Source organism: Hydractinia symbiolongicarpus, chromosome 15 (assembly GCF_029227915.1).
Source record: "Hydractinia symbiolongicarpus strain clone_291-10 chromosome 15, HSymV2.1, whole genome shotgun sequence".
Lineage (NCBI taxonomy): Eukaryota > Metazoa > Cnidaria > Hydrozoa > Anthoathecata > Hydractiniidae > Hydractinia > Hydractinia symbiolongicarpus.
This window is the reverse complement of record NC_079889.1, coordinates 4149463-4175348: the sequence shown is the minus strand read 5'-3', so window position 1 is coordinate 4175348 and position 25886 is coordinate 4149463. Positions and strand designations below refer to the sequence as shown.

The following is a 25886-nucleotide window of genomic DNA, read 5'->3' as shown; positions in this document are numbered from 1 at the left end:
AAAAGATTCTAAAACAATACAGACGCCAAAGGCTACAAATGTTTTACTCAGTAATTAATTTTTAGTTTTAAATGTTTTACCACACTATTTTATCAACGCACAATATTCCTAGATGATAATTGTAGTTCCTTCGTTAAGTTTTTTCTATGGAGCGCCATATCTTCAATAAGTTTGTAAATCCTATCGCGACAAGCCATCATTCTGTCCCAAAAATTCATCTTTCGTTGTGCTGATTCACCATTCGGTCTCTATAAGCTATCATTTGGTTGTAATAATTTATCATTTATTTGTGTTAATTTATCATTTGGTCGCGATTATTCACTATTCGATAGAGGTAATTCAACATTTGCACATTTCAAATTTGTTCATTCCAAATTGGTAAAATCGTCATTGGCGCATTCCAAGTAGCGTCCTATGCATTATTCTAATATAGGACGCTACTTGTTTTACTGGTCTAATTGTGGAGAAGGAGACTTTATATTCTCTTTCACGTGTGTTGTTTTTCTCATTTTTCGACTATTTAAACAATAGCGTTTTTGATGATGTAAACAATGCAATCTTTACGTCATTTGTGTAGGTTAAGTCTTAAATAGAATTAAATAAAGCAATTTCAAGGAAGGGCAGAAAAACAAACAAACAAATCAAAATCACAGCTCATAATAAGCTTTAACATCTCCTCTCTTTAAAATTCAACTCTTCTTTTTCTTCTTTTTCGCTAATCTTGTCATATATAATTTTTGCGAGAATTCATGTTTTCGATTCGCGATGTTGTGTGCATTTTTTTCCCATGCGCGTAACGACAAGTTGTTTTATGTAGCAAAATCGTTAACCAAGAAACTATCGAAAAAAATATTCAGAAAAGCAACCTTTTTATTTTCTCTTTTTTTAAGTCAAATAAAAAAAAATAGGAAATGGGAGTGAATGCTGATTTATCATTCTCGTTTCCTCATTGAGATTCAGCATTCTCTTTCCCAGAGCTCATTGAGATAAATCTTGAACTCTGGGGACGAGAATGTGATTTATGATTTTTATTTTGGGCGATAGAATCTGCTCATGCTTGAGAAGTATGTTTATCTGAAATTTTGTTATGTTAAAATCTTTATAAGAACGACTGAAATAAACAAGGAAATTATTTTTTTGGTTCGCTCATCTTTAAACATTTGAAAAGAATTTACAAAGAGGTTTTAATGATTACAAATTATTGACAAGCTGTGTGACAAGATGTTGCAGTTAAAGATGTAATGCTAAACCCCTTTCATATTTGTGCTATATAATACATTTATACTAGTCATTATCCCGTGGAAAAATCCACGGGGTCGTCCGTCCTTTATATATTGCATTTTGTGTTTTCTTTCCAGGACGCGTCTTTATAGAGATAAGTATTAATGAATTGCAGAAAAGTGCTAAAGGATCGCCCCTGTTTTACTCGCCGGGATAAATTTTACACAGTTTTTTATGTAAAAAAAATATTGTCAAAATATAAGAAAACTACTAACGCTTCTTTAGAGTACTATGACTTCATCGGTGCTTGTAGAAGGTCTGTTAAGACTTTCTCATACGTACTAGACCACTTATTGACCTAAAAAATCCGGTCTCTTGTCTTTAAATCGTAAGTTAATGGGCAAATTCGTACACGCTATATCACCTTTCTTAGACCAGCGTTTTTCTGTTGCCAGGTATGGTTTGGATTTACATAATTAACAGTGAAAACGATAAAGGATGTTGGTATGGATTATAAAGGAATTGGCCTAGCAATGGTTGTAATTTTTGAAGATTTTATTATGATAGAACTTTTTTGTTTAAAAAAAGTAATTTTAGTATAGCAAGTAATAATATAGCAAAAAAACATTGCTTTAACAGTAGTAGCCATTAAGTACTTCCACAGACTCGAGTATGTGGAATCTGTGGTTTTCATGACACGAGTCTGTGGGATCATTGGTTTTCATGACACGAGTTTGTGAGACTCAAAGAAGCAATAACTGGACGTACAATACCAGCAAATATATTGACTTAAAACTTGTTAGATCATACTATTAGATCAGTCTAATTGAGAAAAGCATAAAAAATAATTCTGGGTTAATTCTACTGAATTTCTGGCATTTTAAAGGACAATGATGTTTTTTTGAAATTCTTACACAATTTTAGATTTCACGAAATATGGTCGCTTCAAAGCATCTAAGAGAAAACAATATCCATCTATTCAGAAAGTTCGCGGACACAATGCAGAGTTATTATAGGAAGAGACTGTAAATTTGATAAAGGGAGCCTTAGATTTTAAAGATTCCTGTTTCTGCTCTAGTGCTTGTTTTTGAGAGACCAGGTTTCCAACTGCTTGTTATCAAACGAATGATGGACATTTGTTCAGGGTTTTTTAAACAATTACGTCTGAAATTGGCTGAAAAAATATGATTTTTCTTGATTGTTGGATAAAATCCAAGAAAATCGGTAAACCTAGTTAACCAGGTGTCACAACATTCTAAGGTGAGTACTCTTAACTACACAAATTTATGTCGCAAGTTGAAAGTTCTAAGCATAGTCCTAAGTCCTATATTGCTGATGGTTTTGAAAGGTATGAGACCTAGGTAATGATAAGTAACTGTAGTACTAAAACTATGGAGTCAAGAAGATCTTTTAAGGACACACTGGCAGGGAGGGAGAAATCCCCCTACCACCCCGAATAGAGTTAATTAATCAATAAAACATCAAAAGTTTTGTCTATCTTAGTTTGTGCATAACTTTTGTCTACATTTTTTTATTAAACCGTAACCTAATCTATATAATAATAGCCGTCGTCTGTCTGTCTCTGCGCGGACCCCCCGCTGAGTTAGAAAATGATGCTACGGAAACACGAATATCAAATGCGATATTTTTATATCCACTTTGTTGCGACGGGTAAATATAAAGGACGGGCGAACCCGTGGATTATTCCACGGGCAACGACTAGTCTATATTATAATGCCCGTATACGTCTGTCTGTCACGCAAAATGGTAGCTTAGCTGCGCAATAGCGAGAAGCACGCAATGCGGTACAAAAAGGACGGGCGAACCCGTAGATTTTCCACGGGCTAACGACTAGTTTTTCTTAATTTCCTTAGAAAGCTTTTTAAAATAATAAAATGAAAAATCACATGATGTATTGTTATATTTTATTGATCAATGTTGTATCTAGAGTTCGAAGTTTCCATCTCGATATCAAAGAACACCTTTTGATCTCTCCATTTCAAGATGGCAGCCTCCTTTGATCTCGAGATCAAAGTTTCCATCTTAAGATCGAAGCTCCAATCTTGAGGTCGAAGCTTCCGTCTTAAGATCGAAGCTTCCTTCAATCTCAAGATGGAAGCTTACATCTCAAGGTGGAAGCTTTGATCTCGGGATCAAAGGAAACTTTGATCTTAAAATTGAAGGTTTGATATACGAGATCGAAAGGTGTTTTCGATCTCGCGATGGAAGCTGCGATCTCGAGATACAACATTGATCAGTAAAATGTGGACATGGCCCTAATAAGCTTCTGTATTATTGAGATCAATTTAAAGCCTAGAAATTTTTTCCTTAAATGTTTTTGGACGGATGCAAGCCTTAAGTTCCCATATCACTCGTTCTCATGGAAAGAACAAGTACCGGCCTTAAAATATCGCCTTACGAGTATTATTTCTCGTTAGAAAAAGGAAAACGGGTAGCTTTATCAAGTTATATTGACGAGTCTAAAATTACTAAGGAAGGTATAGGTACAAGAATGAGTTTCTTTGCATTTGTTTATTAACATTAACATAACCCACACAATTTTGGACACATGGATTTAACTAGATCTTTAAACGAGCCGATTGTACAATGTGAAACCGCATACGAGACACAAAAAGCCTGGTTCGCACAGTTTGTAACAGTTGCTGTAGCTAAAACAAAAATTAAAAGCGATTATTAATAACAAACTGAACGTAATCTACACCCCCCACAAAAACAAAACAAAAAAAAACAAAACAACAAAACAAAATATTGCAAAAAAGTTGGCAAATTTCGAAGTTACAAATAGTTTCTTATTATTATTTCTATTTATTTATTTCTATATTAAATTCAAGCAATCTTATTTTTCAAAGTTCACTTGTCAATGTTAACAGCGAACTTATTTCTTTCAAAATGTGATAACTATTGCTGATGTCAGCATTACGTGTATTATTCTATAGAGCAGACCTGTCAAAAAATGCGACCCTTGCAATTTAAACGATTTTTCCAACTTTTAAAAAAATCCAGGGCAAATTTACAAATTTTTTCCTATTTTGTATAGGGTAGACTAAAATTTAATTCGCAAAATTCAAACGGCCAAAAATTTTGACATGTTACCCTAAAAACTCAGAAACTTCTGAAGGGGAAGCGTTTTTAAAAATTTCAATACTGTGATAAGTAAATACACCTAATTTTTAATATTTTTAATATTTTTTAATATTTTTTAATATTTAAAGATGTTACCTTTTGGAGGTTTGACATTATTCCGTAAAAAATCTCCTTGATAGCGGTTTCCCATTGGGGAATATCTGCAGATTATAACAATTGTGTGTTTTCCATAACCGTTGATTGGTTTCTTAGCCCCACCACAACCCACCGCACTGGAAGCAACCCACAACATCTAAAGAAACAAACATTTGAGGTATTATAGTTGGAAATATTATATGGACGAAAGTGTAGAAAAAATAAAATAATAATGATAAGAATAATCATAATAAGAAAATAATATGCGCTACTAAAAGAATTTTTGCGTTTGTTGCATTTAGAGATTTTCTTCTGCTGGTCTTATTTTGAATAGGTAAAATATTGTTGACAAAAATAAAACTTTGAAATTACACTCGACAACACGCTTTGCCCAAACAACCAAACGTAAATGTTTGTTTTCTTAAAGTTTCAAATCAAAAGTTTCGATCTTGAAAGGGTGGCAACAACTTTTCTAAATCTGATCGATTTTTTTTGAACGGAAAGCATTTTGAAAAGGCCTAATTGTGAACAATGGTTCTTTGGTGTTTTTTACATTTAGCATCTAAACGTTTTTGTGTTTATTAAATTAAATCGTGCTTGAAAGGAAAGTGATAGGTGCAGTCTCTTCCACTCACGATAAGACAGTTTTGTTGCTTTTACTTTTAAGCATATGTCATTTTTCTATGTTGTAATTGTGAAGTATTTGTGTTTTGCTACTATTTTTGGCAGGAATTAAGATTAATCTCTATAAATGAGAAGTCACCTGATCTGTTCATTGAAGTTACATAAAAATTTATAAAAGTTATTCCTTTGAAAAGTATTAACTTTCGCGTGCATAAAGGTCATAATTTAAGCGGAAACCTGTCGGAAATCGGTGCATGCTTTTGATTTTTAATACAAATGGAGAAAATCTATGAAAGAACAAAAGGCAGGAAAAGAACTCCAAATTTAATCCCCAGGTTATTTATAGAACAATTAATTTTTACTTGTTCTCTCAGCCATTGGCAAGTTTCCAAAAAAAACAAAAAAACTACAAGATGACGCAAATAAAAATGAATCATAAAAATCTTCTAGTTTTGTAGGAGAAATATAAAAGTGACTGTAGCATACAGTAGTAGGTGTATTGTAGAAGATTGATTTTTATTTGCGGTATGCTTAATTTTCACTCTAAATATTTCATTTTTTAAGTGATGTAATTTTACTTTAGTATTAATTGATTGGCTGAAAGAATTGGCAAGGTCAATTGTTATATTTTTCACCATGTTATGTTTTGTAAAGCACCAAAACTGAACCATTCACGCTTTAGATTTATAGAGGTGTATGTTTTGAGCTTATGTGTGCTACTTTAAAAGGTTGTCTATACTGATTTATTAAGGTATATAGTGGACTTTGTTTATCTGGAATTCGGGACATTTGTTAAGTTCGGGTACATAAAGAAAAACTTGGTATAGTAAAGGGACTAAGTTCGAGATGTGAAATCGAAGAATTCCACTGTAGATATTAAGCTACCTTATCAGAATTTATTTTTACGTGTAATAATATTGGCGATTTTTGACGAAATTCGCAAAAATAAGTCCACACAAAACGTCAAGAATTTGAAATTAAAAATTATTTTTTAATTTATTCTATTATAATTATTTATTTCCGCATTAAACGCATTTTCTATTTTAGTATCATTTAGTTTTATGAATCGAATTATAAAATTTTAATCTTTTTTGATTAAAATTCGCGAAAATAAATTAAACAAAACGCTCGCAAAAATGGACTAGCAAAAACGAAATACCGTAAGGTAACGCCATTTTTTGCAAAAAATATAGATTAGAGTACCCACATAATGATTTTTAACAAAAGAGCATGTAATAATGTCATTTACCTGTGTGACATGACCAACTTTTGTGTTATCAGCAGTGAAAACCCATACATCATTGGAAAAATCAATATCTTTTACCTCCGCATACCTGATTAAAAAAAAAACAAGTCGCTACAAATAATGTGAAAGAAGCGCTGTTCTTACCTTACATTTAAACAATTTAATCCAAACTCAAGATATAATACAATTTTTTTATAAGAGCTAGGCAAGTTGTCTTCAGCTCAAGATTTTCTAATTTTTTCACATGTCTAGACTAAAATTGTTCTTATATTTTAAGCATACAATGCATTACAAATTTTTGCTATCCAACATCTATCTATTACAAATTTTTGTTATCCAACATCTATCTATTACAAATTTTTGCTATCCAACATCTATCTATAAGAGTGGCAAAAACACAAAAATTGAATTCCACAAAAATTTCAGTGTCAAAGAAAAGTAGTCTGTTGCGCCTATTGGAGAAATTGAAATATCAGTAAAATTTCTTCTTTGAAATTTTGCTGATTTGCAGACATTCTCAAACTCATCCATTCGTTTAAAAAAATATTCATATAAAAACTTTAGTACGTGTTTTGCACATACCACGGCTTAATAGCATTTTCTAGCAGAGGTTCGCCGTATGCACTTGCAACATATATGTTTTCTCCAACGTTGAGAGCTTCAGGGTTACAAGGATGTGTGCTTGCGTCCAAGTTTTCTTCGAGAATTCTTTTGGCACAATCTCTAGCTTGAATTGCAAGACCATAATCTCCGCTCAAAGGTGGAGTGTTTATATGAAGGTTTCGCTTCTCGTTATGCAAATTAGCGGATTGACTTCCAGAAACTACATCATAGTGGCATGAATATAATATAAACAAATAAACTAATAAATTGCCTAATACAATTGCTTGCATTAAAGATTTCCGCCCCTACGAAGTAGGAACTCTTTCTACTATTGTGCAAAGCTAGTTAGTGATATTCACTGGGTATAAAAAACTAAGATACTTACATGTAAATGTAGTCACTGCACATTCTAAAATATGAAAAAAGGAATTGGATTAATATTAAAAAAAACAGGTGGTAGAAGAAATTTCGCATGAATACCTCCGTTGCAACAAGTGGTTGAAAATATATCCCATTTGCTGTTTCGTGCGAATATAAAAAATTCGTATGCGCGATAAAAATATAGAGATAATAAACAAGGACCAAGCATGAATATGTGGGGAGATTCATGTGTTAGTTTCCATCTTTATCTGTTTTTTTTTTAGGTTTGTTTAGGACATGTTACGCAAAAAGTTAATAAGATTTATTCATTTTCTTTCTGCAAAGCTATTTAAATAGTTTTATGTCATAGAATAAAATCTGTTCATAAATAATACCCCCACTTTTAATCTTGTAATGCCAACTCAAACTGACATGCATTGAAAAATTTCTAACATCTGAGGTCATAGATTTGTCTACAGTTACTATTATACAGACGATATCAAATTTGACCTTTCATACCAGTCTTTTGAAAAATAGTGATTCCCTCACTTATCGTCAAAGGTAATTTTCTGGTAACTACAAAGGTCTAATTGGCGAGTATTTTTTTTCTTTTTCTCTTAAAAATTGGAGGCCAAAACAAACCCTTAACCTTCAAGAAATTTTATTAAAAACATACAGATGTGATGATATGGTGAGCAAAAACATATTAACGGGTTTTTATCATGGCACGTCCGACTGTCAATTCTCTGCTGAGAATGCTCTACCTCTATCAGACCTCTGATAATGACGGGTGATGTGTATAATCAGTTGTAGTTTAATTGCAGTAGAGCTACTTTGCGTATCACAACATACTGTCTGGCATCTAGCGAGATTTGATGCGCAGTTCCTGATATAAGAGCAGCAGATGAACCCACTACATTGCAAGTAGCAGAATATGCTAAATTTATCGAAGAAACGCAAGTTTCCGCATTTTTCTGAACTCAACAGTATTTTAAGGATCTTTGTACTTTAAGAATATTTTCGATACGAGCACTTAAATAGGGATGTTTATAGTTATAGAAGGTAATATAATAAAAAGTAAAGTAAAAGTGTTAATAATCCAACAACTCATTTGCTAAGTTACCAGCAACTAGTTTCGTGATAATGTCTTTAATTTTATTATACGCTATACAAACACTACACTCTAAGATGTCTTGCTTGTTCGCATTTCAAAGCCCAAGCTTATTGTTAAGACGTTATTGAAAAAAGTTAGGTTTAAAAGCATGTGGAGCAAAAGAAAGAAGGGTGCCTGTGTAGTAAAACTTTCCAATGAAAATGGTGTGCATTGATATTAGGGAAATATGCAATTTCGGTAATTCGAATGTCGCATTTGCTTTTTTAAAATCTTATGTTTCTACTGACGAAATTAATCGTTTGTTAAAAAAAAAACAAACAAATATGGCAAATATAAATGAAACAATTTTTCACTACCTAATTCAAAAAGCTTTTCAAACGCGTATTGTATCTAAGAAATATATTGGAGATTATAAAGTATGATATATAAGGATTACAAATTGTGACAGGTCATGGGAGTACAAATTTTGATCGGTCGAGGGATTGCAATGTGTGATGATATTAAACAAACTTTACCAAAATAGCAACATAAATTGTGACAGGATTGTAAGGTAAGTTGAAAATATTTACAGCTGTGTATTCTACACATATTTTTGCAAATTTTCAGCGTCCTGTTTTTCTTAAAATAATAAAAAACAATGTAGGATTTTAAGAGATACCTGTTCCAATTACCATGGCGACTAGGCATCCAATCAAAAAATATGCCATCTAAAATAAATATAGTTAAAATTAAAAATACAGACACACATGTCAAAGTAGAGTGAATTCTTACTTTCTTTTTCTCTCTAGCGTGGAAAAAAACACCTTGAGGTTTAAAGTTGTCTAGCTATGTCAAAGTTCGATTGATTAAATTTTTCATTTCTTTTCTATTTATAGTCCAGAGTTGATTAGTTAAAGTTTAAGATTTTGTTTTGAGAAATGCCGCACTTTGCAATAAACAGATTTTATGCGCAATATCCATTTACCATTTTTAGCAAGGTAATACCAATCCTTCTTAGCACTATTTTTCAAATTTCTTTATAAAATAAAGTTAATTATTCAAAGCTGTACTCATCAACAAATATGATTTTGAATGATTTTTATCATCTACCGTTTCATATATTAAGGATAGATTAACTTCGTATATATTAAACCTTGGCAATTATCCATCTCCGTGCATTATTAAAAGGCAATTATTTCACTCTTTTGAAGCTAAATAAGAATACCCTTTGTGAGACAAACGGAAAAAGAGAACATCTTTTTTATCAGTAGCCGTTGGAGATGTCAAAACTAGAGCACAAAGGGTACCTTTTTATCCATCTTTTATCTAATAAAAACATCAACAATTAATTCGATTCGGAAAGATCTTTTTTAAGGGTGACTCACAAATAAGGGAATGTAGCAATGCTAAGCGGAAAATTCATTTGGGAAACAAGCAGATGTTGGTATTCAAGAAATGACATTATTTTTAAACATTTTTTCAAGCAGTGAAATATATTAAATTTGTTTTTATCATTCGTGCGTTTCAAAACTACTTATGAAAATGTTTTTTAATCACAATCAATTTAGTAACATTAATTTAATCAATTTAATATATAAACGTCAATGCAGCATTTAGGATTCGTAGCAACCGCATCGAGTACCACAGTAAGCAATCCCCCCCTTCATAATTTGGAAAAAATATATATAAATTGCATTGGTGATCTGAACATTTTGCTAAATTTTCCACTCTTTAGGGCCAATCAACGTATCCCCCTTTGCGTCCCCTCCCCCGCTAAAAAAACAAACAAAAAACAAACAGCCTGTAGTTATTTTTTAATCTTGAACAAGTTGTTAAATTTCAGTTGTAATGTAGCTACAGTCTTAATTAAGTTAAAAAAAAAGAAACCAAGAAAAAAAGCCAATCTCTATAGTAATAGCCGTTGTCTGTCTGTCACACGGGCTGATTTCGTGTTGAAAATGCACAAAATAGTTTTGACCGAACTAGTAAATGCGATATGCTTTTGATGATGCCTATTGGTTTGCCACACGCTTACGACTAGTCTCAAATAATAATTATTACGTCTGTCTTACCTTTATGATGTAAACACTCTTTAATTCAACGTCGAGTTCAAGTGTCTAAGGTAATTACACTTTCATCCCAAAATAATTCCTTTATATACTACGTATGAAATACATCAAAAAGGTGCCGAAAGAGCGAGTTATTCAGATTGCAAACATAATATTGATTACGATGTTGATACGAAAAAAACACATCATGTTCGTCTTCCTTTGCTAGGGTATGTTGTTTACCAAGTAAGAAGAAAGTTCTACCAAAATTTGTTACTTGGCACCGGTTTGATTTTTTCATAAGAATGTAATTTCACAAGCAAGAAATATAACATGCAAATAAAAATTAGAATAAAAATAATAAACTGAGTGTCATCATAATAAAAAGTTGCATTCATAAACTAATATACATAAATTAGATCAAATAATTAACACTAACAAACTCATGTAGGGGTTAAAATTTTCAGAATAGAGTTTTTAAACATTATGAAAATGAAATATACATGCTAACTAAATTCTTATGGCAATAGGAAAATAAGTAAAAAACACAGGAAAAAAACAGCAGTGTCCTAGCTGTAATATAATTTTGTGTATTTTTAATACTACGAAAGGTAAATGCCTTCAGAGAATTGGACAAATATAAATATATAAACTGTTTTTTGAATTAATTTTTTAGTGAGCTTTATTCAAAAACTTAATAGCCGTTGCATGCGTCATATATTTATATGACATAAATTCGGGTGTTGAGAAGTTCGAATGAGAAAGAAGGGTCTAAAGACTAAATAGAGGGAGTGAGAAAAATAAAAATGAAATTATAGTCCTCACGCAGTCCCCTTCAAATAAAAAAAAAATTAAAACTAACAAGGATAAATCAGGGCAGGGGATAAAATATTATTAAATCTTAAAAAGGGAAAGAGAGGGGCGCTTATTCGGTAACCTTTAGTTGGCTTCTGTAGAGCAATTTAATATTTTCTACAATCTGCTCAGGCGAAGTAGATTTTCTCATCCTGTGAACACAGGCTGATATTATATATGTTTGATCTCAGGAACAGCGTGAAGAAGAAGCCACTGTTCCAGTTACTTTCTCCACCCAGAAATGGAAAGTGCAGACTGCGATTTTAGAACTGTTCCTACATGTCACGTATTTAACTTCTATTTATGGACTCAAGCTTTTGATATTGTAAATCATAATATTCTTTTATCCAAACTAAAATGTTATGGTGTGCAAAACAACAATTTGAAATGGTTTACAAATTACTTGACTAACCGAAAACAATGATTAGCATACGACGATAAATTGACGCTCTTTCAACTAATAAAGTGCGGTGTTCCACAAGGATCCATTCTTGGACCCTTACAGTTTTTAATCTACATTAACGACTCACACAATTCCTCTAAAATATTGAGGTTTTCCTATTTGCTGACGATACTAATCTTTTTTACTCCCATACTAACATTGTCGATTTACTTAAAACAGCTAACCAAGAACTTGCGCATATAAACGAATGGTTAAAAGCAGATAAACTCTCACTTAATATAAGTAAAACTAAATATGTGTTATTCTATAACCACTACAAAACTGATAATATTCCACTCAAACTACCATCTCTTAAAATTAATAAAGTAAACATAAGGTGAGAAGAAACGTATACAAACCCTTGAAAATAAAATCTCTTAGGGATATTTTATAAGGCCAAACGATACTTAAATTTCCATTGCTTAAAGAACCTATATTTTTCTTTTATACACAGCTATTTAACGTATTGTAATATCTCCTGGGCAAGTAACAATGTAAATAAATTAAAAAAATTGTATAATAAACAAAAACATGCTTTTTGCATAATTTTTGGTTTAGACAGATATGCACCAACACAACACTTATTTCTTCAAATTGGGACTTTGAACATTTATCAATTAAATATGCATGAAGTTTTACTTTTCATGTACAAGATGAAACAAAACATAACACCAAAATTGTTTACTAACCAATTTAGTTTAATACAACATAAATATGATACTAGATGTTCAAAAAATAATTATGAAGTGCCAAAGATTTTATTAAAATCTTGGACGTTTTTAATTAGACATAGGGGACCATACGTATAGAATAAATTTTTATCTGATGATATTAAAACAAACTCAACTCTTAATATTTTCAAGAAAAATGTAAATCAAAATTATTAACGACTGATCTTATAGACATTTGTAAATATTTTTAGATGCAAACTCTCACATAGACCTTTGTAAACTCAACTAGTCTTTTTATGGAATACATATAGTTATAACATTGATTTATTATTAAGTATTATTTTAACTCTCTCTTTCTTTTTGCTTAACAACGGGGCTTAGTGATAAGGCAATTTGCGCCTTCTTTTTGCTCCGGCCATTTTTGTATATATTACAAGATATTTTAACCTGTAACATTTATATAACGGCGAAATATACTTATAACCTAACAAAAACCCTAAAAACTTACGCTGAGAAATTAAAATTATTTCAAAAAGTGATCAACTAATTAAGATTTTTCATTTTTCTTGCACACACCTTCTTCAATATATAGTACCAACAACGTTTTCTGAAAACCACAAAAAGTAAAATGTTTTTAGCATCCTAAATGGACATGATATTAATTTAATATTTACCTTAACATGTTATTGTATTCTTTAAGAAAAGCAGGGGGAAATATGATATTAGGCAGATATACACTTATGACTTATCAGTAGATATTTGTGCAACTGTTTTAAGTAATTAGCTCTAAACAACTCTGATTACACTGAGCACCCAGCGGGAGTAATTAATTCCCACTGCCATTAGTATGTGTTGTTGTTGGTATAATTGATGAAAATTGTCAGAAAAGGATTTGATATGTTTATATCATATGTCAGCTCTCAGCGATCATAAGAATAATCAAGGTGCGATTTAAAGAAACAGTTATAAAGTAAGTTGTAATATGGAAATTTCCAACATAATAGTATTATAAATATAGAAATTAAAATCTACAAATGTCAAGCATCAGGTGTGTATAGATGAGAAAAGAAATTTGTAATTGTCACCACACAGACAAAATCGACACACAGAATCGAAGAAATCTTTGTATACCGACCTGGTCAGCAGTTTATTTGAATCATAATAGCTGTCCAGCAGTAGATGATGAATGAAAAATGGTCCTTTCCTCCTTGTTTTATCATTTTAGCAAAGAGTATAGAATTCCTAGAAATAAAGTCTTTGACTATTAAGCAACATCAGTCAATTCGTAAAAGACCAGAAAATATATATAAAATAGAAACTTATCCCTTTTGTCAAAATATTTACATATAAAAGCACCGTCAACTATTTCAATGTGAAAATGTAAAAATACAGCCTTAGTTCCATAATGTTCTACCTTCAGTTGCAGTTCCAGAATGTAAGTATATTATGACATGTTAGGAAATCTTTTCCATTTTTATTGCACCCAAATCATCAATGAATCGTCCTGCGTTGTTACATTTATACATTCTTGGAGAAGTGTCAGAGATTAATTTTTCAACAATTGTTTTTCAAAAACTCCCCACATTAAACACTGGAGCGAACGCTCTACTAGAAGAGTGTGATATCTCTAGAACCATTGTTCACTTTAATCCCTAATTTTTTCTCTTTCTTTTTTTTACTTTAATTACTAATTTAGACTGGGTTGTTTCTCTAAAGTAGCTTCGTTTTTTTTAAAAGTATTGAGACTCGTGTTTCTAATAAAATGTTCCTTATAAATGTTCCTTATAAAAGCGTGTAATATGCTGAAATGATTTAATTCAATTGACAATAAACATGTATTAGCTATCATGAGGTACACAGTACCCTACGGTTTCTTTACTTTTCTGTGGGATAATATTTACTTAAAACAATTTACTTATTTACTAAGGTTTACTAACAAAAGAAAACAGGAATATTGAATGACAAAACTGTTTTTCAGACGTCAACAGGATACAAAGTGACATGGAACATATTTCTAACTATTGTTTAAAATTTCTAGTCATTCTAGTTCAGAGGCGCTTTCCTTTTGTAAATATTTTTATTTTGAATTGATTTCCAATAGATCTGTTTCCATATCCATTTGGTTCCGCTAAATATGCATGCGAAAATGCAGAATAACATAAGAAACAAGATTAGTTATGAGCAAATTTTAGGATGCTAGTTGCTTACATGCAAGTTTGAAGAATGTAAGAACAAAATGTTGACTTTTACAGCTTTTAATTGGTTCACAAAATCGTAGTTAACACATTTATACAGATCGTTTTCGTAGTGATAGTGTCACAAAAAACTTAAGGTATTGCCGATTTTAAGTGTGTATCTTTTGATTTAAGTATAAGTCCCAAAAATCTATATTAATATCGAATATGCTTGGCTGGTGAGTTACCCCAGGAGCCTTAGCTAGAGAAAAAGTAACATTGATTCGGCAAGGGGAGAGGACAGTAAAGAGAATATAACATCAAGAATAATAAGGCTTGATTTTTTTATCACATTTTACTTAAACATTTTTTCCAGGGTTGCGGATGTAGCTTAACTGCATACAACAAAGCATTTTCAACATTTTTTGGTATGCAATAAAAAGTAATAATTTTAGATTGTCATTATAAATCTGTCACGCTCTCTCTTTCACTATCATCTCTCTCATGCCGACTGTCAATACTTATATATTTGTATCAAGCATTGTAATGGTTAACCTCTTGTAATTTGTAAGTAATATCAATTGATAGAGGATCATAAATCGCCATATATAGAAAAAGAAAAAGTTTTTACCGAGTAAAAGGAAAATAAAACAAATTATAACTTTTTTTATAAGAAGGTATGAATTTAAGCTGTAAACGTAGTTAATTTTTGCCAAATTCTCATTCCCAATGTTCCTTATAACCAGGTCCTTACATTTTTTTTGTTTTTTCGCTGATATATACATAAAAGCATTAAAACTAATTTAGCGGAATTGTTTAAATTATGGAATTCTTTCTTAGTGTCGATTTGTAAAAATATAAAACCAAAAATTCTGTTTTTGACCTCACAAAAAAACTTTTTACATTGTTTTTACAGATTATGGTTAAAAATTGACATGACAACAACTGTGCACAAAATTTTACAGTTGCGAATTCTTTTCTCTCTAGGTAGTACGTCAGAACCGTTCGAGTAACCATTTTTTTTTTAAAGAACAATTTTTTAAACTGCTTTGTGAAGTGATCCTTCGAAGGAAAAAAATGTTGTGACCGAGCAAGATCACTGATTTGCCTGAAGAAATACTTAGATTATAATTCTCAAAAAACAAAATTTCACCAAGTACCACATACAACCCTGGACATAATAAAATGGGTGGAAAAATAGGTGGAACTACAAAGTTCACACGTTAATATTTACAGCGGACTTAGAACTAGGATCTTAAGTTATTTGGTTAGATCCCAAATCTTAAAGTTTGGTAATTTTTGCTGACGTCAGCAAACTCCAATTGCACCATATTTCGGACTTTTCCGCGTGCTTGGGTGGATTGTTACACAATGCGGAGATTGTGGAAAGTGCAGCTAGCGCATTTTCGACGTACGTAACTCGGCCTACACTTCTGCCAAAGTAGAACTTTTGCAGCCTCCTGGCTGCAGAGCACTGGCTAACTGATGCTGTATGAAAAACAGACAATATTATTCCCAGGATTGTAGGATAGGAACTTAAATCGTGGCAAAAATATGCAACAACATTCTAAGAAAAGATTAAGTCCAACTTGCACCACAACGAAAAGAAAGTCAAAGTAGTATCCTAATTCTGAAATTTAAAATGTGTGAAATGTGAATTTTAATTACTTCTAAAACTACTCTTGTTGTCTGGCTTGGAAAGAAACAGGGTAAGACACTCCCACAATAGGTCAACTACAGTTTTGAAAGCACTGTCAGTAAGCCTGGATAATATTATTTTTACAGATGTTTAAAAAAGGCAATAACTGGAGACACAGGATAGCAGCTTGAAATTTTATGTTTGTTTGAAACAAGTCAACCAGCCAGTTATTATCATACACAAAGCTAGCTATTACGTAGCTCATTTTACACTCAGAATAATAAACAACCCATTAACCCTATTCGGTCCGGGGGGGGCGGATTCCGCCCCCCCTGACAGTTTTTTTTTAATAACTCCTGATTGCTTTGTTATATGGCTATGATACTTACTGAGTTTCAACATTTATCTATTAGACACCTTCATGCTAATTTTTTAGGTCCCATACCTTTCAGAGGCTTTGATATTGGCCATTACTCGAAACTACCCCTAAAAATCTCTATGAAATCCTTATAATGGGGAAAATATAATAACTCCTGTTAGAATTATCCTTAGAACTTGAAATTTGCAACACAACTTTATTTCATCAAGAAGAATCATTTTGAATAATTTGAACACGTGACTAATCCGATTTCCCGATTTTGTCGGATTTCACCCGAAAGTTGGAAAAAAAACGGATTTTCGGGCAATTTTTGGCAATTTTTTATCCGATCCATGTAAAAATCGGAAGATATGTTAAATAACTTTTATTTAGCTTTCAGAAACTTTAAACAGAATGTAAAAATTCGCTCTAGAACGAAAGTAATTATATTTTAAGCAGATAGTGGCATTTTTGACAATTTTCAAGCTTCTGATGACGTCACAGAAAATGTGCTGACGCAAGCAAAAGTTTATTGGCGCCATTTTGTTCCTTTTATGACGTACTATAAGTGTGCCAAGTTTGATTCAATTTGAACAATCCTATGAAAAGTTATTGAGGGGGGGCGGAATCCGTCCCCCCCCCGGTCATAGTATGTTCGAAAAACCCCGGACCGAATAGGGTTAAAACGACCCAGTGTTTGGCAGATACATGCTATTATCCCATATTATTACCAAATGATAATAATTAGATTGTATGACAAATTAAATTTGAAAATTGCAAGTAAACAAACCATTATATGAACTACTCGCTACAAACTAAAAAATTGCTTTTAAATATTCTCGTTGTTTGTTCCTGTTATTTAGTATTATGGTATGTATATTCCACGAACAAAAAAAAGATATAGAAATAATGCTATTAGCACACACGAATTTACCTAGTTATTGTATCGACAATTTCATCAAATCACTGATTCCTTATTGACATAATAGGGAATTTACGAAACAATACTGGTTGCAATATACTTGGAATACAGGATTTGTTTTATCACAAACCACTTTATAATTTTAGATTACTTCCGCTAATGTTTTTAAAAACGCCACCTGATCAAATCGATAACAAATCGAATGTTGTGTGATGTCAGTTCGAATGTTTTCCTTCTTATCACTTTTTCAGCGTGCTTTTATCAGTAATTCTTCATGGCTATGACATTTTTCCTTCATCAAAAGATTTGACGTTTTTTGACTTTTTTTGGAAGGAATAAAATTTTCTGAAAAACGTATAATCCTGACATCATTAAATTTTTAAAAAACAACTATTTCTTCCAGTGTTTTCTTCTTAAGTGGATTATTTAACGGCGCGTGACAACTAGTTAAATATATTTTAGCAGTGATCCTTGTTTGCTCTTTACAGTATAAGAATTTCACCTCGCAAAAAAAATTTTGCGTCGAGGTCACAGCATAAAATAAATTGGTTTGTTATTAAGTCTGGAATAACAAGTTTGACCGAGCACGTGACAAGCGTATCAGATGTCGTATATAGAAATGTCAATGTATTTTACGCAAGTTCAAATTTCTTTACAAATAACATAGCAGGAAAAAATAGCAAAGTTCGAAACTTTTACAATAGTTGCGGGGTAGAAACTTTCGCGGTCAAAAGTTTTACAAATTGTACGAGCTTCGCAAAAATTAAAAATCACCCTATTTCTAAGAGAAAATATTTCGCAAATAACAACAATTCTCTTTTTTTATCTTCTTTCTTCTTATTTTTATTAATCAAAGTCTGCATTCATTACTGTTTCAAGGAATCGAGATATCTAAGAAATGTTCGTTGCATTAAAGAAGATTAAAAACGCTAAATGTTATCGTAGATGGTGATTAAAGAAGAAATAAATTCCCAATTTTGAGACTTCCCCTCGTTTTTTTCATTTCGTTGTGGTGAAAAAGCTTTTGTGCAAATATAATTAAGCACGAAAAATAGAACAAACAGAATACCTCAAATTACATTCTTTTAATTTTAATGACAAAGTGGAGATAGCAGTAAAACGTATGGGCCTTTTTGGGAGCAGTGACTTTTGTCATCACACCACACCTTCATGTTATAAAAACATTCGTTGTGAAATAACTATATCCATATACTCTCAAAGCATGTTATAAGAAAATGTTTTGGAAATTAAAAAAATTATATTTAGTAAAGTTACAATTTGACTATTTTTTTGAGGCGTTATGTGATTATCTGTATATCAATGTATTTGATTTTTTTATAATGCATCGTTATGAAATATCATATCTCAAGACACCTTTTTCATCCTAGGAAATAATTTTGTGAAATATACTGTCCTCCTGACAGCATGAATGGAGTTTTTAAAACTTGTTTTGTCCTGGTATGTCATGAGTTAAAATTAAAATGATCAATTTTAACATTAATTAATTTTTGAGCCAATATACTATAAGAAACGGAAGCAAAAAGAGAAATATTTGGAAGATTTTTCCAGTTCAGACATGCATAGGAAAGATTAATATTTTTTCTTTGGTTTTGGAAACAAGGATTTTATTACAAACTGACTCGTGTTATTAGCAAGACATCCAATAAAAACATTTTTTGCACCCAATAAAAAGTTAATTTGAACAGGAAATTTTTTTATGAATAATTCATTATTTAACATGTGGCACAATTAAATATATTCCCTATCTTTTTCAGGATATATATATAAAGTATATATAACTATATAATTGCACCTTGCAATATATTTTTTACATATTATTATTCCTCTCCAGCATACACGTCATAATACATGGAGTTATCTCTCTGGGTTGTTATGAGTCACAACGTTCTATCTCATGATTGCTAGATAACAAACCATGGATTTCTTTTATTAAAACAAAACAAAGACCAACAGTATACCAGCGAGAGTTTTGTATATCCTGAAATTTCCTTGGCAACCAATTGTCATGTCGTTTAAAAAACAATTTAGGCTACACCTTTTTCAACAAAATATTTGATAAAACCACACATTTTTTCCTTCACCTGCAGAGAGCTTCCAATCCAAAGTAAAAGTCTTTTGTCCGACTGTTTGCAATACAACTAAAATATAAACCCTCAGAAACACGACTCTTAAAACATTGTTCGTCGATGGTCTGTGTCTGTCGGTGTTGGTCGAAACATTTTGATCCTGTAAGAAAGAGTTCCCAAACTTGAAGGTCAGAGCTTTTATTAGTAATATTATTATAAAGTTTTCGTTTGGGTATGGATTTACCTTTCTTTTGGATAAAGCCCTAAATAAACAAATCATCTTGGGTATGTATTTTTCTTAAAATAAAAGCCAATTTTAGTGAGGTCTTGGTGTAACTTCAGAGGTGGGAAAAAAGGAGTTTTGCGCATAATTGTCACTTAAAAAAGCCGCTTACCGTTTTTCTAGAGATATTTTTTTTAGGAATCCGGACAGGAAAAAAACGCAGTTTTACCTTATGATTAAAATTATGATTCACACAAACAGAATATATTGTTTCAATAAAGTCAGGACCAACTATAACATTATCTCTCAATGCATCACGTTTTATTTCTTAAAAAAACGTACCCTTGCACTAAAAACAAAAACAACTAAGCAAAAACACTCGATTAAATAAAGGGTATTACCTCACTTATATTGTGATAACAGGAAGAAACCACTAATAGTGTTTATAGAAACATGTTGCAATCATATATAGATCTCAGTACAGTTGGTTTTACATTTAGATGTTTCTTTTAATATTACAGTCATTTATATGTTGTTCCTCCTCCAAATGGGAATATTATTAAGTAAAACAATAAATATATTAGTGTATATATTATTTTGCTTTTATACCAATAAATAATTGAACGAACATGTTTCCTGTTTTGTATTTAAAATGGAATGGAATTTCAAAGACTAACTATTTGGAAAAAATGCATTGAAGTATAAGAGATTAAAAAGCAACACGGGGTTTTATCAGAAAGTAACTTTACTCTAAAGAATATCTAATTACTAATAATAATTAATTCGACCACCAACGAAATCAGTAAATAGTTTTCAAATTACACCGTTTTTAAAGTATCAACAACATTCTATTATCCATTGCAATCAATGCAACGCGTTATTGAAACAATATCTTTCAAAAAATACGTATAAAAAAAACAGTGCTAATAACACTTGTGTTAAAACTTTTTTCTTGATGATGATGATATAACTTCCAGTTATCTCACTGCTAGTTATATCTATATGAAAATATGGAATGTAGGGCTAGCAGTTCTACTTTTTTGCTTTAATCTGATAGTTGAATTCGTTAAACAATATAGTCTCTACGTGACCAGGGGAATGAGCAATAAGTGTTTTGAAATAGGAAGCAAGGGGTGCGTAGGCGGCACGTGAGAACAGTGTATTTTGCTCCCTCACAGTTCGTAAACACTCTGTAGTTTTTTAGGCCGCATCCACATGCACGTATAATTTTACGCAAGGGCTAATGGAAAATTTTACGTAAGAAGTCTCTCCTTACGTGAGGTTTTGTTCACCTGTAACGTAGAATTTTGTTTACATATACGTAAATCTCTTTGAAAATTTTGTTTTGGTTTATTCAGCATGGCAGCGATCAACAAATATCACTTTTTTCAACTGCTTCGTCGTCAAAAAAAAAAAAAAAGAAAGGAAATGAAACACGTAGCAACGGAATGACTTATACCATCTTTTAAATCAAGTAACTTATTACCTAAACAACGACATAGGCTACCCTTTTTTATTGCGCTAGACTAGGGTGTTATCATAAGAAATTGCAGTCGACTCACAATTTTTTGGCGCGTAACGAATATGTTCTACACCAAGTGCAGACGAAGAATTCCAGGATGAAGACCGGTAATCAAGCATTTCGAAGCGGATGCTTGACTGCAACACTTTTAGATTTAAAATGAATACAAGACTAAATGGCACGTGAGAACAGTGTATTTTGCTCCCTCACAGTTCGTAAACACTCTGTAGTTTTTTAGGCCGCATCCACATGCACGTATAATTTTACGCAAGGGCTAATGGAAAATTTTACGTAAGAAGTCTCTCCTTACGTGAGGTTTTGTTCACCTGTTACGTAGAATTTTGTTTACATATACGTAAATCTCTTTTGTCACTCACGAAAATTTTGTTTTGTTTACATATACCTAAATCTCTTTGAAAATTTTGTTTTTTCAACAAATATCAATTTTATCAACTGCGCCGTCATCTTTTAAATCAAGTTCATTCGCAACTGCTTTCCAGCCATTCTTCTTTATGTTCTTTCTGTGAAAATCTGCGTGGCTCTTACCAAAAAGAACAACGTATGTATAAACGACAATCGAGAGCTCTTTTCCTCCTTATACAAGGACATTTTGATTATACTTTTGATTAAGCTTTGTTTGAAGATTTTAAATTGTAGACGTTCGATTATAGAATCGAATGCTATTGCGCAATATTTTCTTATTTTTTTCTTCCTTTTGCTTACGTACAGTTTCTTACATCCAAAAAGTTTTTCACGCAAGGAAATCCACGTAATCACTTACGGAATTCCGGAAGGGTTTACGTAATTTTCGTAAGACATGCCACATGTACGTAAATATTTTACGTAATGTAAGAAAATGAATGAACACCAGCCAGTCCGTAAGCCCTTATATAAAAATTTACGTACATATGAATGCGGTTTACAAGATTGGCGTCATTTCTATAGCATATATTTTATAAGAATTTACTTGTAAAAACGTCTTTTACAACAAATTGTCATCATTTTTTAATGTTGCTAGAAAAGACAACAACAACAATGTTCCACGACCAGAGACTTCATTTGAAATGTTGCTTTCTCCTCCCCTTTTACAAGGACGAATAGTTTGCCCCTAATAACCCCAATTGCATCTTACGGCATTGTCTGTAATAGAAAAAGTCTTGTATGCAGCAATTTTCTTTAGATGGGACTTTATACCACTTTACTTTTAAATGCATTCATTTGCATTGCTGCTATTGGTAAGTACTATGTTTTAATTTTTTCGTCCTAATCAGTGGAATAAGGTTATTAATCTGTAGGCTCGTATGATTAAATGAGGTTAGGCTAAAAGTGGTAAATATTTGATTTGCAGTTGTGGATAAATAACGAAGTGCTGTTTTTGAAAAATAATATTCTAACTTTGTTTTACTTATCTTTAGAATGCGTTATGGAAAAAGAGTCGTGGATAAGTAAATATATTTTTACCTTTTTTTAATTTCCATCTCTTTATTGCAGAACACATATGTCGCTTAAACACTAGAGTTCATACCTGGACGAAAAAATGAACATTTGGATTTTCCTAAATCTTCAATCTCCTTCTGTCCCATTTTTATTTTAGTTGTATCAGATCATGAATAGTTAGGTCAAGAAAATGCTGCCAATTCTTAGCATTTCTTGTTTAATTACATTATATTTAGACAAACCTTCTTTTACGAATTTTGAGCCCTTTCCGGAAGCTGTCCTGTCATGTTTTTTTCATTTCCAAAAAAGTGCATGTTGTTTATAAGTAAAACGTAAAAGAAATATATGTATCTAAAAACATTGATCGAAAATTAAAAAAATGAGATTTATATTTACTCAAGAATTCGAAAACGTAAAGATTACTCCGTATTTTTTTTACAAGGAGCTTTGAATCTTTCAAGTCTTTACATATTCAATACCGAATATCTTGACCTTAAAAAAGACTTTTAGACGTTATGTAATTTAACCAGTAACGTATGAAGGCTTCAAAAATAAATATTTTTTTGCTAATGTTATGGTTTGGTCTCCCTGATTATAGCTAATTACAGTATCTACTCATTTAACTCACAATGTAAATGTTTTTTCAATTTTAGTTGAGGCAGCTAAAACATTGAATGCTCATAATGAAAAACGCAGACTTCATATCGATACTCCAGACCTTAAACAAGGCTTTAGACAAGCCGTAAATGCGAAAAATTGTGCTATTAGAATGTTCCGGGAGAATCTTGATCCAAGTCAACACCCTTGTAATCCTGGAAGTGTAGAAGAGGGTGAAAATATATATGTTGGTAGTTCCGACATATCATCTGGCATTGCACGTGATCTTGGACCAGCAATGCAACAATGGTAAGCTTTATTATTTTTCTAAACGAAGAATTTAATTTAAAAAACTTATGTGAAATTATTCTTCGTAATAATTCTGGCTTTAATACTTCTCAGTCTGGGCAATAGCGAGGGTGGGAACAAATCTTTCTTTTTAAGGACTCTTTAAACCATAGTGCGTCCTTGGATTCACTGATGTTTGTCGCAGGATTTTCTGAGGCTAAGTACTCCCCCCTCTTTCACAGAGTAATTCAGTGACATCATGCTAACTGGGGAACAAGGTTACCCGTAATAGTGATTCAGGAAATCTCTACAGGCTACGACTACTCGATGTCACAGTACCGTTTTCTGTCTGTATGCGTGCTGAAATCACGCAAGTTTCTTTGAAAACGAAAGATTTACTTAATTAAAACAGCATTATATTCGTATCTTACTTGACGTATTAACTCCCGTCCAGCTTTTCCAAAACCATAGCAAGGTATAATGACAAAGAATAGCTACATTTTTTATGTCTTTTAAAACTTTTGTATTACTTTCTTTCTAACTTGTTTTTAACTATCCACAGTTAAGATAAGGTATTCCGAGTTGCTTTCGTTTTACAGCTAAAGTCATAAACGAATTAAATGCATTCATGAGATTGAAAATCTAGTTGACTTAATTTATGCGGTTTGTCCTTGGTCTCTATAACGTTAGCTACCTGAGATCATTATTATAATTGAAAGCTAAAACGTGAGCTAGCTAAATAGCCTCCCCTATCCTAGAAAACTTTGTTTAACTTTGGTTTAAAATTACTACAAAACAACCCACTAAATTGAGACAATGACCTTCCCGTTTGTACAATTTTTTTTGTTAAATTTAGGTATGCTGAATGGGCTTTACTTGGTAATTTGGAAAACCGTGATTGGATGTTTTCAGCTGACAATAGATTGGTCGGTCACGTGACACAGGTAATGCTAATTAGGTAACTTATTACCTAAACAACGACATAGGCTACCCTTTTTTATTGCGCTAGACTAGGGTGTTATCATAAGAATATGCAGTCGACTCACAATTTTTTGGCGCGTAACAAATATGTTCTACACTAAATGCAGACAAAGAATTCCAGGATGAAATCAAGCATTTCGAAGCGAATGCTTGACTGCAACACTTTTAGATTTAAAATGAATACAAGAAACACATCATTGTTTTTAGGTATTATGGAAATCTACAACACTTGTAGGGTGTGGAGGTGCGTATGCAGAAATCGGCAGCATCCGAAGAACATACATCGTATGTCGCTACTCTCCACAAGGAAATGATTACAATGGGGCTTCCCTCCTTGCAAATGTGCTTCCCTTGAAAAGTAAGTAAAATAAGACAAAAAGTAGAAAAAAAAATTATAGTCAATGAGATTTATTAGCTGAATTTTTTACTCAAGAGCAACACGGAACAGAATAACAAAAATACTAAAATTTGATCGGCTACCTTGGAATTCTTCCCTTACACTTAAAAATTTTTCCGTTTCTGTCCGCCACAATTTTGTGACTTTTTCTAACTTTTATTGAGGTTTGTGATGAGAAAAACTAAGAACAAATGAAAAACGTGTTCAGCTTGAATTTCCTGACTGATTATAAAACAAAATAATGTCACTCTAGAATTACTAAGAAACTTTTATTCCCGAGCACTTTCTTTTTTAGTAATATAAATGTGTACATATATAAATACATTAAAATAATCTGTTCCTCCCAATCCTTTAACTAATTTTGTCATTCGTAAGTTTGGTCAAACGTTTCCTATATATACCTATTATTAGCAAAACACAAACTAGAACATTTCAGGCTGAAAAAGTGTGAAAAATGCACATCCAGCTTTACCTGAAAATTAAGACGTTCTTATAAAAGAAAAGCCTGTATTTTGTTTTTTTCCTTGCAGATTCTCCTTCGTCGTGCGTTGATCGAGCTGAATCGATCGGGCAATGTAGTTACCTTGCCACGAATCCTGCACAGTACTGCGGAGGACCGTTCCGATCGTTGAATGAAGCCAATTGTCCTGCAACATGTAATGCATGTTAAACTTGTTATTTTTCTTACAATGTTAGACAATTGTCGATGCAAGAGAATCAATTTGAAATACCAGAAATCACTTTATCTGGCATTGTAGGATTAGCCTTGTATTACTAATAAAGCATTGAGATAAAATACAAGTTTGTCTTCAATCTCTATAAATGAATATTGTGGAAGAAACGTTTTTAATACCTCCC

The 25886-nt window shown here is 31.9% G+C and overlaps 2 protein-coding genes across 4 annotated transcripts; one reads left to right on the top strand and one right to left on the bottom strand.

Annotated features, from left to right (window-relative positions):
- Nucleotides 1-3738: 3738 nt before the first annotated feature.
- LOC130628737 (uncharacterized) lies at nt 3739-10570 on the bottom strand. Of its 2 annotated transcripts, none has more exons than XM_057441730.1 (7): nt 10460-10570; nt 9067-9115; nt 7320-7343; nt 6914-7154; nt 6335-6419; nt 4462-4618; nt 3739-3890 (listed from the first exon to the last, which is right to left on the bottom strand). In XM_057441730.1, exons 2-7 carry the CDS (start codon nt 9113-9115, stop codon nt 3763-3765), a joined length of 684 nt encoding a protein of 227 aa, XP_057297713.1. In that variant the 5' UTR covers nt 10460-10570; the 3' UTR covers nt 3739-3762. The 2 variants fall into 2 exon arrangements, with proteins under 2 accessions (XP_057297713.1, XP_057297714.1); XM_057441731.1 differs by lacking the exon at nt 10460-10570 and adding an exon at nt 9180-9263.
- LOC130628736 (cysteine-rich secretory protein 2-like) lies at nt 5554-25829 on the top strand. Of its 2 annotated transcripts, none has more exons than XM_057441729.1 (7): nt 5554-5610; nt 22509-22563; nt 22744-22773; nt 23419-23671; nt 24507-24594; nt 24839-24989; nt 25559-25829. In XM_057441729.1, the coding sequence occupies exons 2-7, from the start codon at nt 22509-22511 to the stop codon at nt 25696-25698; spliced, it is 717 nt and encodes a 238-aa protein (XP_057297712.1). In that variant the 5' UTR covers nt 5554-5610; the 3' UTR covers nt 25699-25829. The 2 variants fall into 2 exon arrangements, with proteins under 2 accessions (XP_057297712.1, XP_057297711.1); XM_057441728.1 differs by lacking the exon at nt 5554-5610 and adding an exon at nt 19673-19771.
- Nucleotides 25830-25886: the final 57 nt, after the last annotated feature.

Coding starts and splice junctions, on each gene's coding strand:
- LOC130628737 (XM_057441730.1), bottom strand. CDS start 9,115: ATGGCATATTTTTTGATTGGATGCCTAGTCGCCATGGTAATTGGAACA. Junction 7,344..9,066: donor CGCCATGGTAATTGGAACAG/GTATCTCTTAAA, acceptor TTCATATTTTAG/AATGTGCAGTGACTACATTT. Junction 4,619..6,334: donor AAGTTGGTCATGTCACACAG/GTAAATGACATT, acceptor TTGTTTCTTTAG/ATGTTGTGGGTTGCTTCCAG.
- LOC130628736 (XM_057441729.1), top strand. CDS start 22,509: ATGGGACTTTATACCACTTTACTTTTAAATGCATTCATTTGCATTGCT. Junction 22,774..23,418: donor GGAAAAAGAGTCGTGGATAA/GTAAATATATTT, acceptor TTTCAATTTTAG/TTGAGGCAGCTAAAACATTG. Junction 23,672..24,506: donor GGACCAGCAATGCAACAATG/GTAAGCTTTATT, acceptor TGTTAAATTTAG/GTATGCTGAATGGGCTTTAC.